This window comes from Mixophyes fleayi, chromosome 9, assembly GCF_038048845.1.
Source record: "Mixophyes fleayi isolate aMixFle1 chromosome 9, aMixFle1.hap1, whole genome shotgun sequence".
Taxonomy (NCBI): Eukaryota; Metazoa; Chordata; class Amphibia; order Anura; family Limnodynastidae; genus Mixophyes; species Mixophyes fleayi.
In genome coordinates this window covers 49939857-49955665 of record NC_134410.1, presented here as the reverse complement: position 1 = coordinate 49955665, position 15809 = coordinate 49939857, and the positions used below count along the sequence as shown (strand labels likewise).

The following is a 15809-nucleotide window of genomic DNA, read 5'->3' as shown; positions in this document are numbered from 1 at the left end:
ATAGATAATTCAGCTGTTATTAATGACAGGAAAATATTTCTGAGTAGTATTCCTTATATATTAAAACTACAGGTATGGTACTCATTAATAAAATTGCGTACTTTGGTTTGATTTTGTGTGAAGAGACTTTCATGCACAATAAGATGTTTAAAATATAAATGATAAAAACGGTATGTTCTTTTTAAAATATTGTCGCTGTAGCCATTTCAGTGTTTTAGTTTATCATAGATAACATTTTTTATATCCGATCCAAAAGGGATGACTAATATTGGGCTCTCCTTTAAATTCCCAATAGGGAGATTAAAATCAAATCTATTATAAAAATCAATAAAATAATTGTATAGCCACAAATGAATTAACTCTGTAGCACTAATTGCTGTTCCTCCAGGGGATGGTTGTGTATCAATCCTCAAAACTCTTACAGAAAAAACATGCAATTTTGAGAAGCGCAAATCACTGATACCAAGTAATCTTTAACACCACAAAATGATTTGCCATTATATATAAAAAAAAATATTAAAAATAAACAACTAATAAAACATATTTCATCACATAAAAAATATACATATAGATTACAATGTAATAAAAAGTACAATTCAGATGGCAATTGATAAGGACACAGTTTGATATTATTGATAATCCGCTGTCTCTACCTACAATGCACTTATAGGGAAAAGAATAACATTTGCATTTGAAAAATGTAAATGCTTTAATTGATGTTAAAAGAATGTTGCCGACAGTGTGATTGCCTCTTTTAAGGCGGTAATCGGTGGACTTGGTGCATCTATATTGTATTTTGGCAGTGGGTCCACCCATTGCCGCCTTAAAAGCGGCAATCGCACTGTCAGCAGTGTGAATGACGTTCTTCCTAGTCGCCGCCTTTTGTTTATTGGGAATTTACAGGTGACGGGTATAAGTGCTGTCGTAGATGCTATACATCCAAATGATGGTATGTACATATATACTCACTATTGCAGTGAGGTTAATCGTTATTTTTATGTCGCTGTCTTTGTTGTCGGTGCTACTATCATCGGGTATCCGTACCCCTCCCCTTGAGAGGCATGTTAGGTATCAGTAGCTGATGGGGAGTGCTAGTCCTTTACTGCCATTTGAAGGTTCCTGGAATAGCTCTTGGTAAGTTAGCTCTCAATTTAAAAACACATAAATGTATGATCCAATATGGGGATTCTCATTGTTTAGAGTTAGGATCAACCTATTAGCAGAAGTGCTGTTAAGTGGCAGGTAGCTTATCATGCATTTGCAAATTTGTGTAACTGAGATTTCTGCATTTTATATATAAGTAGAATAGCAGCTCTTTTACTGGTTCACAGCAGCTGCTGTGGGATACTTCTGGATAACCCTAGCCTTTCAAGCACCTGCTATGAACCTATAAATTGATTGACAACTTTCATTTCTGTACCACCTCTCATGTCGCAAGGTGTTGCAAGTGTCAGATGTGTGAAGATATTAATTCCATGCAATTGCATAAGTTTGGTTTCTGGGCATATGCAGTGTGAATTCACGCAATATACGCTATGCAAAAGTGCGTATATCTGACTTGAATCAGGCCCTGAATGTGCATTTCCAGAACTGAAACCACCAACATGTAGCCCTGGTCCCTAAAATCAATGGATTGCCCACACACTAGTCTCTACATAGCTGAGCTGATTTACTACATAGTTGAGAGAGGTTTCAGTTATAATGTTATTCTTAATCATTTAGCCAAGGAGATTGGTGGGAAGGATAGAATAACATATAGCAGTGTAGTATGGGATATACCGAGTGTTTTCTCTCAGGTTTTGTTTTAAAATTTTGCCTTATTGCCATAGCAGCTGTCCATCGAGCTATTTAAGACACATTTGGATGTGGCTAACAAGCCAGCCCTTGCTAGATATAAACCCCTATACCTGGGATGTGAGTGCATCGGATTTTAACTGCATTTTAATGGTGTTTAAAGCATATAGGTCAATGCAGGACCTGCATATAATGAGGTGCCCTTGACACTGAGATGCAGGCTTACATATTTTGATCAAAATATGAACTAATACCTCATGTTTTCAATTTGCTAGATACACATAGATATGCAGTGTAAAGGATAAGCGCTTACAACGGTCTATTTATATAGCAGTGTAACCACTTCCTGGAGATAAAACCACCCTTTTAGATTACTGTGGTAGACTGAATTGGTGGACCTAGATGTGGACCACTGGTATCCCAAATTACATGCCTCAGTTTCTGTATTAAAAGTCAAACAAATATAAGGTTGGCAGGATGCAGAGATTATATTATATTCCCCATGTGGTAGAGCTAGTAAAATCCCAAGCGCCAGCTCGCCAGTATGGTGCCCAAAAATTTGGTAACGGCTCCTAAATTCTGGGGGGCTGTTCCCTGTGTGAATCTAGAAATGGTTTGGTGTACATGGCAGTAGAGAGCTTACTACTGTGACTTCTGATAATGGTATCTAATTGACACCCCATAATGTTTCAGATGGAAACTGATCAAGCTAGTACAGGCTCTGTGGTGTCATGTTAGTACTTAGAGGGGAAGTGATGCATTGTCATTTAAATGTAGAGGAACAGTTTGCAATGATTGAGAGGAAAAGGTGATGTTGGAAGGATTGCAGGTTTCATCATCATCATCATTGATTTATATAGCGCTAGAAAATTCCATACCACTTTACAATTGGGAAAAAACACAGTAATAAAACAATACTGGGCAATACAGACAGACAGGGAGATAAGAAGATCTTGCTTGCATGCTTACAATTCATGGCACAATGGGAGTTTAATACATTAGGTTAAGTGCTACATATTGTATATTGGTCCAGCCAGATTGCAAAGGTAAAAAGTGCCTAGTGTGCGATATGATCCAGTCACACAGCAATGTTGGTCAAAGAGTTGTTGTCATGTGTTAACTATGTAAAGGGTGGTAATCGGTTAACCTAGGGAGGTTGTAAATCTTCTAAGTTTGCCTGAAATGGTTTGGAAACTAGAGGAAAGTCTTATTGTGCGAGGGAAGGAATTCCAGAAAGTGGTTGCAGCCTGGAAAAAGTCCTGAAACCAATGATGGGAACAGGTAATGAGTGAGCGTGGAAGACACAGATCTTGCAAAGAATGGAGATGTCGAGTTGGGTGAAAATTTGAGACAAGTGAGGAGATGCATGTTGGAAATGTTTTTTATATGTATGTAACATGAATAAAATAAAGAGTTGATGTGGGGAACAAAGTAAGCTTGCAGGTTTTTGAAAGATTGAGTTTGAGCTGGCGAGAGGACATCTAAGATGGTATGGCAGAAAGACAGTTATGCCACCCTGTTGTGTTGTTGTGGACCGGCTGGGCTTGCCTCGCTACTGCCTCCTTTCTTCACCGCCTCTCCAAACACAGAAGGAGGGGCCTGCTGTCACCACTAGGCTACCTCACTGGTGCCTAGCTTCCTTCTGGGTAACTCTCGCTGCTAGTGCACCAAATTGCTGGGCACCTGGGCTGGTACACCTAACCTATTCCTTCAGACCAGAGTAGCTCTTGCTACAGGGTAGCAGGCAAAGCATTGGTACTAGAAGCTGGGCCCCAACGTTAGAACTGTCGGATAACAGATTAGAGTGGTCACAGGAATTACAGCAGGTAAGTAAACGTCAAAGCAGGATCTTGAAGCAATGATGTTTTATTAGCTCAAGAAGTCTTTACAAGGACAGTTACAAGTACTAGCAATCTTCCAGAAGTTACAGGTGGAATAATATGTTACATTGTAAAACAGGGCTCTTCTTACACAGTTTCGCAGCCCTACTCTGTAATCCAGCCACCTGCCCCTTTAACCAATCCAGGCTGATTCATGCAGCCTGTACATTAGTCAGCCTAGAGGGGTTAACACCTTCTTACATTGCAGCTAGTGGCACCAAAATGTTTGAGATATTACATCGGATATTTAACACCAAGATGTGATATATTCTCTAAACTTGGAATTAACGCAATTTAACTTATAAAATTCACATCAATCTGTTATTTCCTAAATTACTTGCTACTCCATTATTCAGACAGGTTCTGTGTGAAAAGCCCCACAGGGAAGAGAGATAATGACCCCCTGCTGTCTATTCAGGTTAAACAAGTGTTGGTCACTTAAATGAAAAAAAATAATTAGCATGGGAAAGACAGTTGCAGAAACAAATTTCCTTCAAAATCATATAATAAATCAATACATTGCCAATATGAAAATAAATGCATTCACCCTCCCAGCCCCAGCGACCGGGACTTAACTTTTACGGTTCTGTGCGACGTTTATTAACCGACGCCACAGCACCCATACAAATATATACATTTAAATTAATAAACCATGCCTTAATACATTTTTTTCATTTCCTCTGGCATTAACCCTCCCGGTGGCAGAGCACATTTCAAGATGACCCTAGCCACATGTACAATAAGTTATTTCTATATGATCCGTATACAATTGGTATTTAAGAATAAAGGGATGACTCTGAGGCAAATAAACAATGTCCAGTACAGTTAGAGAAGTCAGGTTGCAGTAGAAATAGCTTATTTCTGTATGTCTTCAGATGTTGTTCAATGTTTGTTCAACTGTGTTGTTGAACCAGGGGCGGATCTAGATAATTGGTGTACCGGGGGCGATTTAGGGGGGGGCGATTTAGGCCACGCCCCCTTTCTGCCTTCTGAGGCTGCCGACAGCTGCACATTATGTGCAGGTCCGTTCTGCAGTGACAGTGTGCTGCCCGGCTGCTCTGATTGTGTTAACACAATCAGAGCAGCCGGGCAGCACACTGTCACTGCAGAACGGACATGCACATAATGTGCAGCCTGCGGCAGCAAGCCCCTGCTAGGGGGGGCCATTGCCCCGATCGCCCCCCCTGGATCCGCCACTGTGTTGAACTGTATTTTCATAACACTTTTGTTTAAGGATTGCAAAGCCAAAAAAAAGGAGTAACTGTGCACCATGGTAAAATCATGTTGGATTGGAGGGGAAGGCAAATTTAAAATGTGTGGGACAGATTTATAGTTGGGGTAGGGCATGTCCTAGATCAACTTTAACTTTCCAGTATAAAAATAAAATTATCAGGTATTTGTGTGCTACATTACAAAAAAAAGCCAGTATTTTTCTTTATGTGGAAAAGAATACATTAATTTGCACCCCTTGCATTGCAACATGGTTTGTCCAGGATCAGAGTTACTCTTTTTTTTTTGCCTTGCTCTCCTTAATGACTCAGGTCCTTAGTGCAACACATAATGCATAATAATTATGCAGAATTGGGGGTTTTAATAATGATGCAGCACAGAGTGGGCAATAATAATGTAGAATGGAGAGGGTAATAAAGATATATGCATGGAGGATAAGAGTTACTGATGATGCGGAAAGGAGGGGTTTATGATGATTGAGGATGGGGGATTAACTATCACAATGATGATGGAGTCAGTTTGATGATGATGAGGAGGAGGAGAAGAAGGACGAGGAGGAGGACAGCATGGCACTAGTTATGAAGGGGACATGTTGATAGGGGAATTGTGCGGACAGGAGGAAGATGAGAGGGACAATAGGCTAGAGAAAGGGTTCAGTGGGTAGTGGATGTGAAGAAGGAGAGTAAATGTGTTTGGGGAGTGAGAGGGGTCATAGAGAATGAACTTGAGGTGGTGGTGGAAGGTTGAGATAGATGGGTTATGATGTGTATTAATGTTTGCAAGGGTGTGAGCTATGTGTAAAGAAGGTAGGTGCTATAATCTGCTATTTTTTTGCAGATACCTTAATAAAAATGTTTAAAAAAAATTCTGGTTCCTGATTTTAAAAAAAAATTGTTGAACCTTTCTTGACGGAATAATCTAGTGAAACTACTTTTTTTTTTATATATGAAAAGGACAACAATTATATATCTGAACAAAAGCAGCTGTTTAACCACTTTTGCTGTTTCCATTATGTCATCTAGTGGATCCTATGGTGGGATAATGGCTTTGCCAGAGCTGGAATAGTGATGTTAGCATAGCTCTGTACCACAATTATTGATACAATAAAAATTCACTATTTGTTGGAGTTTAACATTTTGTTTTGTTTGTGTAATAATAATTCCCTAATTATACAAGCACTTTCAGTAAACTCTTAATAAGGTCTATGACAGTTCAACTTTCTGGCTGTTGCACACAGTTGTGAATTCTGCAATACTTACAAAGCACAAGCTCCTGCTAGGGAACACAGACTCTCATGTAGGTTTTCTACAATATATTAAACAGGTCGCTTAGATTTATGGAGTCTGGCTGCAACCAGACATTCACTGGAGACTTGTCTCAAGACAAAACATGAGCTACATAAGACACATGGTTTGCTTTAATTGATTGGACAAATAAATTGAAGCCAGACTTTGGCGCTGGATATTTTACTGACACATTGCGAAATAAACTAAGCAACTAATGTAATTATGACAAAGAACACAGACAGAGGATTATATCACCACCCTTTCTATCGTGAGCCTTAAATGGTACGTTTATTGAATTATGGGATATGTTAAAAATGTTAACACATTTGTCCAATCAGATGACAGCAAGAGCTAGTGTACCGTTTCCAGTCTTTTGTTATATACAGTAAAACGTACACTACAGTAACAATAAGTTTGAATGGTGCAGTGAATGTTATTGTGCATGACACAATAATAGTACACGTTATTACCATTAGTACGGTAATTCTAACACAGAATTCTGCTTGTGGCTCTCAGAGTTGTGAGCAAAAATCAGCGTTGAAATTACTGTACTAATGGTAATAATGGGCACTATTACCGTAGTAACAGTAAAAGTGCGCGAGCCACGTTACTCTCAAGAGTAATGAGGCCAATTGAATTCCTCCCAAAGAATAAAGCATTATTTAAAATAATTTTGTTCTGTTATTACCATCCTGAGAATTAGGCAAAATGAAACTGAGACCTATTGCTGTGCAAAACCCTGTAGTTCCATACAGTTCATCCTTTCATGAATTCTAATTGTTTGATACAGAAGAGCTTAAAACAAAATCCCCAATGCGACACTTGTCAATTTAGGCTCAAAGTGGAGAAAAATGTCCTCTGGCTGGCAGTAATCCACTTCAAATATAGGGCAAAGCTAAAAAACAGGTCTATAAGGTGTTAGCTTTTTTGATAAATCTGCCCCTTGGTTTTGCACTTAAGATGTGTTTTCAGAGAAGCCGAACAGCACTGAAATGGATCAAAGGTAACACATTTGTTCTCTCTTACATCTAACTTAAATGGGTTAACACATTTGTCATATGCGAAAGCTTCAGTGTTGGGGTTCATTTAAGTATTTCATCTTTACCACAGTTTTAAATATACACTTGCATTTTAAAGGAAAAAAAACACACAACCAAAACACATGGTATGTACAACTTTTTTTATTACACTTGAATTATTACACTACTATGATAAAATAATACAACAGCTCAAATAAGTCATCCTCTGATAGTAGAGCAGGATTAAGGAGGGGTGTTGGGAGCACAAGGACATGTGCCCTGCCCCCCCCCCCCCTCTCTCTCAAGAGCCCACTGGACCAGGTTCTTTCTTGGTACCGGCTCAAGGGTTGCCAGCAAGGAACAGTATAGTACCTGGTGGCTGGCCCATCCTGTGGGATCAGCCACCTTAATTCTTGCGGCCGCAAATAATATAATTCATTCCTCCCTCCCTTCCCCTATATTCCAGGATCCAGACAAACAGCAACTGGACTAAAGACACCAGCAGCCGCAGGGAGTGAAAGCTGCAATAACAGGTAGAAGAGGGCAGGACACTCTGCCAACTGTCCCGAGGTCGGCGGGGCAGTCCAGACTGTGCCGCTCAGTCAGGGTATAGTCCAACTGCAAGAACAGTTGCGAGGTATGTCCCACTTCACACAGTACTGCTTGTGAACGCTGCATGCACCTACCAGTAGTGCAGACAGTATTGCCAAGGTATTTGTGTAAAATGATAGCCATATTAGACCATAGGGATCCCCTCTGTCTGTGCCCCAGGATGCCCATTGCCTTAATGCAGCTCTGCCTGACTGTAAACACTGGTGGGGTATATTATGAAATTCATACTCGCCATTAAATTACCTCAAGTTTGGGGAGAGTAGAAAGCATTGAACTATACATGCAGACAACTAGTCTGTAGTGGCTGTTCCCACTGAGCAGTTCAAATAAATAAAGATATTTGGCTGATATCGGTCAGTGTAAGCTGTATCCAATAGGAAAGCTGAACACTTTGTGTTTGCTGACTGACTGAACTATTTATGGCAAATCATGCTGTGAAAGTATCTAGGTATTCATCTTATTGGAGAGTATTCAGGTATTCACCTGATTGGAACGTCTCACTTTCCACTGAATCTGAGCTTTTACTCACACGCCGAGACTGATCTTTTTTAACATATACATTGTCATTGTTAGGTAGCTCTTTTACACAAAGAATTGAACCCTTAGTTATCATTTACTTAGTACATTAAAATGATAGCTAGAATCTGATTGGTTGCTATAGGCACCATCATACTTGCCAACTCTCCCGGAAAGTCCGGGAAACTCCCGCAATTTGGGTCAGTCTCCCGGACTCCCGCGAGAGCTGGCATTTCTCCCGCGTCCCGAAATTCCATTGTTAAAATGACGCGATTCACAGAGAATCGCGTCATTTTGGCCCCGCCCCCACGAGTAAAATTACGTTTTGTGGCGGGGCCAAAATGACGCGATTCGAGTCGCCCCGCTCCCTCCCGCCCATTAGTTATGCCCCTCTCCTGGACGTCGCCTACTGAAAGTAGGCAAGTATGGGCAACATCTCCACTTTTTCAAACCCGCCAGAAACTCTCAGCTTGATACATTTACCCCCAGGAATTTGTGGAAACACTGGACTCATTAGATAATTGTAACTGCACCTCCAGCTTCTTTAACGACACAAACAGCTGGTAGTGGCAGGAGTGTGTTGCTAGGTTTACAAGAGAGTTGTGGACTGGGCCCTGGGTAGCTACCTCTTCTACCCACTGATTAATGCGGCCCTACAGACACATGAATGATACGCATTGTCTTATTCCCACACTCTCCTGACTTAGTTTAACCACAGTCATCTGGGGAAAAGGTGTGCTTGTCATAACACAGATAGGCAGTGCTTAGATATGACTACCACCCAGTCAGTAATATGCAATCATCACAGTATGAGACACTGAGAAAAGCTGTATTTGTGATTTTGCCAGGAGTGGAGTTCAGTTCTTGGCACATTGGTTTAAATCCATTTCTGCTCAATATTAAATAGCTTTCAAGCAACATTTCTTCAATGATAAGTATCACAAACATACCAATGGAGCATAATGTATTTTATATCCATCTATGAGCTCTTTTGCTAGTTCAAATCTCTTGGTGACCACACCCCATGTGGACACTATGATGAAACAACAGATTTTACAAGACATGAAAACTGTGTGGGTAATTTTGGCTGGTTCAATTGCTTTAGGACACATATTTATATTTTACATTTATGAAGTATATCCTACAATTGTGGTTAATGCATTTTTTTTTTTTGCTTAAACACTTTTGTTTGCAATATAGTATTTTCTTAAAATGTGAATTGTGGAGCACAATGGGTTGATGAAAGCATGTTGACTTTTTTATTACTTCTCCAAAATGTTCTGCTTTATATGCTTCAATGTTTCCAAATATTAGAAAAGGGAATGTTTACTCACATTTAAATGCAGTTTTGGCCAGTTTCTTGTAATCTCGATGCATTTCAATGAAAAAAGTGAATATGGGCCAGAATGGGCATTTAATATTTACACTCAGGCACTATGTTTTTGAGGTTTTTGAATTATGAGTGTAATTATGCAAATGTGCTGACACTAAAGTGGAGAGTATGGCTGCTACTCCAGCAATAGGTTCAGGTTAGATAGTGTAAGTCCTACTCACACTATATACAGTCAAGTCCATAAATATTGGGACATCGACACAATTCTCATATTTTTGGCTCTATACACCACCACAATGGATTTGAAATGAAACAAACAAGATGTGCTTTAACTGCAGACTTTCAGCTTTAATTTGAGGAAATTTACATCCAAATCAGGTGAACAGTGTAGGAAGTACAACAGTTTCTATATGTGCCTCCCACTTTTTAAGGGACCAAAAGTAATGGGACAAACTAAACAATCCTATATCAAACTTTCACTTTTTAATACTTTGTTGCAATTCCTTTGCAGTCAATTACAGCCTGAAGTCTGGAACGCATGGACATCACCAGACGCTGGGTTTCATCCCTGGTGATGCTCTGCCAGGCCTCTACTGCAAATGTCTTCAGTTCCTGCTTGTTCTTGGGGCATTTCCACTTCAGTTTTGTCTTCATCAAGTGAAATGCATGCGCAATCAGATTCAGGTCAGGTGATTGACTTGGCCATTGCATAACATTCCACTTGTTAGCCTTAAAAAACTCTTTGGTTGCTTTTGCAGTATGCTTCGGATCATTGTCCATCTGCACTGTGAAGCGCTGTCCAATGAGTTCTGAAGCATTTGACTGAATATGAGCAGATAATATTGCCCGAAACACTTCAGAATTCATCCTGCTGCTTTTGTCAGCAGTCACATCATCAATAAATACAAGGGAACCAGTTCCATTGGCAGCCATACATGCCCACGCCATGACACTACCACCACCATGCTTCACTGATGGGGTGGTATGTTTTGGAGCATGAACAGTTCCTTTCCTTCTCCATACTCTTCTCTTCCCATTACTCTGGTACAAGTTGATCTTTGTCTCATCTTTCCATAGAATGTTGTTCCAGAACTGTAATGGCTATTTTAGATGTTATTTGCCAAACTCTAATCTGATCTTCCTGTTTTTGTGGCTCACAAATGGTTTACATCTCGTGGTGAACCCTCTATATTCACTCTTTTGAAGTCTTCTCTTGATTGTTGACTTTGACACATATACACCTATCTCCTGGAGAGTGTTCTTGATTTGGCCAAGTGTTGTGAAAGGGTTGTTCTTCACCAGGGAAAATATTCTTCTGTCATCCACCACAATTGTTTTCCGTGGTCTTCCGGGTCTCTTGGTGTTGCTGAGCTCTCTGGTGCGTTCTTTCTTTTTAAGAATGTTCCAAACAGTTGATTTGGCCACACTTAATGTTTTTGCTATCTCTCTGATGGGTTTGTTTTGATTTTTTTTAGCCTAATGATGGCTTGCTTCACTGATGGTGACAGCTCTTTGGATCTCATATTGAGAGTCGACAGCAACAGATTCCAAATGTCACACCTAGAATCAACTCCAGACCTTTTACCTGCTTAATTGATGATGAAATATCGAGGGAATAGCCCACACATGTCCATTAAATAGCTTTTGAGTCGATTGTCCCATTACTTTTGGTCCCTTAAAAAGTTGGAGGCACATATAGAAACCGTTCACCTGATTTGGATGTAAATACCCTCAAATTAAAGCTGAAAGTCTGCAGTTAAAGCACATCTTGTTAGTTTCATTTCAAATCCATTGTGGTTGTGTATAGAAATAGTGTAAAGTGAGCGCTCAAGTTGCTCCTTTTGAGTGACAATGGTAAATATACTGGTTGAAGTAAATAAAAAGGGTTAGATGAATCCTAGATATGTGCTGATTACGACCAGTATCGGTCTAAATGACCTAAGTTATAATGAATGATAATATAGATACAGTATTAGCAGATAAATATATACATTTAATAAATAAATTTAACAAACATGTGTGCCGGCCACAGCATTAATTAACATATAAAAACAAAGTAAAATACAATGGATCATAGATGAGTAGACGCTATAGGATAAAAACACACAGTAATAGTGCAGATAGGTAGATTAATCTAATGTCCAATATAGTAAGTCCAGTGCAGTAAATCCCCAAGAGAGTTTACCCTGGGTTAGAGTGTGAGCGGGTAAACACGAGTCCTCTGACTCGATGTACTAATTGGCCAGATTAGTGTCTTGATCGTATGAGTCTTACTTGGAGGCTTTGATGATGGATAAAAGTCCCAGCTTGATGAAGGATGGTATTGACCATGTAGGACCAGACCATACGAGTATTGATCCCAGCGGCGTGTAGCGGTGTGTAGCGTGCATTCCACAGTAGGATGCACAGAGTGGCTTCTGGTATGACGTCACTAGGTAGGTGTGTCCCAACGCGTTTCATTCGCTCAAGCGAATTTCCTCAGGGGATCGTGGGTATCGATGGAAGATATGGGTTTATATAGTGCTCCTGATTGTCCGTAGATATATTGGCCACATAAATATATAGCTGTATTACTGTGTTCCTCTGTAATGGACTTCTTGTAGTCTGTAATCACATTGTTGTCCTGAAAAGAAGGGGGTGCAGTGCTCTGTATTGTAGCCTATGGCAGGATCTGCAGCCGTCTGAACCTTCCCAAAACACAACTCTGTATAGAGCCCAAAATATGAGAATTGTGTTGATGTCCCAATATTTATGAACTTGATTGTACACTGGCAGTAAGGCCTTGGACCCTTTCTCCGGCACGACTTCCAAAAAGGTAAATTGCGTTGGAGAAACCTATAAATGTCACAAGCCTTCCTGATGGCTAATCCCAATGGCAACATCACTGACGGGCATTTACGAACTGTAAACATTATTCGGTGCAGTAGATCTATACTTATGCATTTGTGTTTTACTTTAATGTGTTTAGGCTCTCATAAGTGCATGTTCCTTTCTCTATTCATCTGCCCTGGTGTTTCGTGGGAGACCCTAAATGAAATAGGGAATAGGGCATGGTATTTTTTATGCTCACCATCTGTAACTGTATAAACCTCATGACAAAGAGCTGATTACTATCACATTTCATTCAATATTCCAGATTTTCTCCGAACTCTCCCAATTCTTTGCACCAATATGGTGTGGAGCTTACATGGAAGTGGGTGCCATGCTGGAAATTGGGCTTGATTTGGCGGCATAAGTTGTGTTGGGTGATTTGGGGGGTGTGCCTTGATGGATTGGGTGCTGGGCCTATTTTGTCTCAATTTTGCCTGGATAAATGTTGAGAGGTATACTATTACTTTAGGACGTTAGATCAGGGAAGAGTGGCTTGGCAAACGAAGAAACTTCATCACATGGAAAATAGACCTTTTCAAAACAACATATTTATAATAGCTGCAACTTGTTTATTATTAACATATGGTAATTAAAGCTTTTATTAAATATATTGTACAAAAAACCATTCACCGTGGGAAGCATAAGGATGATCTAAGTCATAACAAAATTACACTGATTGTCTAGGGGATTCTGGGAATTGGATTGTCCTCTTCTATTCATTAACATTGATTATTTTACCAGATGGTAGGAAATTGTGTTCCAGAAATATTTCTTATGTTGTATAAATGGGTTTTAAAACTGTGTTAAACGATCAATACAGATTTGTGTGAGAACAGTCTGTGTCCCAAAACATAGATATTTTAGGTACAAAATGTTACTATCTTATGATCCATGATTCAAGTCATCGTGGCACATTCTCACGTACCATGGAGACAGGTAAGTGCTCTTCCGTGAATACTGACTGCTCTCCTGGTGTGTTAGGCAAATATGCTCTTAGAGTAAGATAAAAAAAGGCTCCCTCCTTTGCCAACTAAATGAACCATATAGGTTGAGATATTGAGATATGAAGGTCTTAAAGTCCCTGCTCTTACTACTACAGGTATGTTACTTTTGGTTTTTTAAAAAAGGTGATTTTCTGAAATTTGGAGACCCATTCCTAAAATCTACTAATACACATTTAAAATGACCCTTGTCTTTCTACAAACTTCCCCTAGCATTGCCTTCGTCAATCAATTGCTTAGCAGAGCTCCTCATAGTAACTGTAAGAAGAAAGACTTGGCGATCACATATCAGCATAGCTGTCAACTTTCTACTGTTGGCCTCCAGGAGATTCCACAGGGTGGAGGGGCGCGGCAAATCATGTCAATTTGGCTCCTGACGGCAGATTGCAGTAGAATTGCCTGCTCTCCCAGCAGTCCAGGAGACCTCCCTGGAATTCGGGAGTCTCCCGGACATTGTGGAAGAGTGGGCAAGTATGCATATCACTGAGTAGCAGCAATAATTTCACTTTTTCTCTTTAGTGATTTCCTGAAGTTACTGTGGATAACTTTTATCCTCTACCTGTACCTGTACTTATTCTCTTGGAACAGTTTTTCCTTTTATGTTTTCTTTCATTTGTCAGTGACCATTGCAACTTTGCCATAATTAAAATTTAAATAATAATTTATAAAGAAAACATACCCCAGGGCGTTTCCACTGTATTAAATCAGGAGGAGCTTTGCTGTAGAATAAGGATTCGTTTGATGCTGGGAATTCTGGGTCTTCGTACAAAGTTCCAGCTTTCATACATTCATTTTTCAGCTGCCAGAAATTCTGATTTTTCAGGTGCCTTACTGGAGGAGCCATCTCTAAATGTAAACAGAACAGAAGGCGAGACATTTTACATTTGTCACTAGAAACACTGTCCCGTGATTACATCCAGCACTCTCACTCTTCCCTTTGTAGATGAAAGAGAGATTCTACCTATCATTTGTATCGTGTCTGTAATGCACGCCTGAAAAGCAAAGTCTGAGAGGCATTTCAAGTTCAAAGACTGTGACATGTTTGTGGAAGCCTGGCTGCGCTAACAGGTCATTGGCTCCAAGGTAATAGATTTGTTATACTTTATGTAAGAGGTATGTTATATAAAAACAAGAGAAATAAATGGTACTTATCCATACTAAATCAAGATGCCAGATTCTATCAATTTAATTTAAAGATAACCACATTAAGCTTATGTAAATTTAATATATATATTAATAGTCAGTTCTTCGTGATGTCAGGAACACATGTAGCCTGATTCATTAACAAACGTAAATACCGATATGTGCAGTATTTTGCACAAAACTACTCTGCGCATGCCCAGAAACGGACTATACGCCAGAGAATGCAATTCATCTATGAGCGCAAAGGACACTTCCGACTAGTATGACTTAATGGATGTATGTACATAGTCAATTTGCAGTAAGGGCTTGCTAAGCTCGAATGCACACAACAGCGCCCGGTTAAAACTTTGGGCATCTCTAATGTACGGGTCTTTCAGTCGTATCAGCACCAGCTACAGATCCAGTGTAAGTGCTGTGTAATACTGTTGACGGTCGCGTGTGCATAATAGAACATGTGTTTGCAATCAAGAGCAGCTGTAAAAATGCCTTTTATGTACAATAGACATTAATAACATCATGATAAATGTATTTCATTGAGATAAAAAGAAAAAAAAACACATTTTTTAAAAAATGTTTTTTTAATAAATGAATATATTATTAACAAGTGACTATAATTTAATACTTTTTTCCCCCCCTGTGTGTTCATCAGGGACTTTATACTCCACGTATATATTGTACAAATCCTGCAGTGTATTGTGCCTGAATAGTGCAAGTGCCATACAGGCAGAGTGTACCTATATCGGTATTCAACAAGAGACGTTTCTTCAGATCCGATTCTAGTTGAATACGGACGTGAAAATGCCCGAACTCCGGGTGTTATTAAAAAAAAAATGCCTTGATGATTCTGTATGTTTATAAAGAATTTAATACTTCATATTTCTGCTAACCCTGGAGTTGTATTTCCTGTGTAAACCATATTTCTGTACTTGGTCACTTAATTTAAAGGTATTTTATTTCCTTATGTGATAACCACAGGACTACACCAAAATGGAGCCGCCAATCTGCTCCTCAAAGATGGCTGCACCAGGCACAGATATATGCCTACATCTCCCAGCAATCAAGGCTGTTGGGTGGAGGATAGATGGAGATCGAGGAGCCTGTCTCCGCCAATTAGAGGGGAAGAG

The 15809-nt window shown here is 39.6% G+C and overlaps 1 protein-coding gene across 4 annotated transcripts in view; it reads right to left on the bottom strand.

Annotated features, from left to right (window-relative positions):
- CAPN6 (calpain 6) overlaps positions 1-14386 on the bottom strand; it is a 249077-nt gene extending 234691 nt beyond the window's left edge. For all 4 annotated transcript variants that reach the window (XR_012678872.1, XR_012678871.1, XR_012678870.1 and 1 more), the window contains exon 1: positions 14222-14386. Coding sequence is in view for 1 of the 4 variants with exons in the window: in XM_075184325.1 (XP_075040426.1) it covers positions 14222-14386 (165 nt within the window). In the remaining 3 variants the exon portion in view is untranslated. The remainder of the gene's footprint in view (positions 1-14221) is intronic.
- Positions 14387-15809: the final 1423 nt, after the last annotated feature.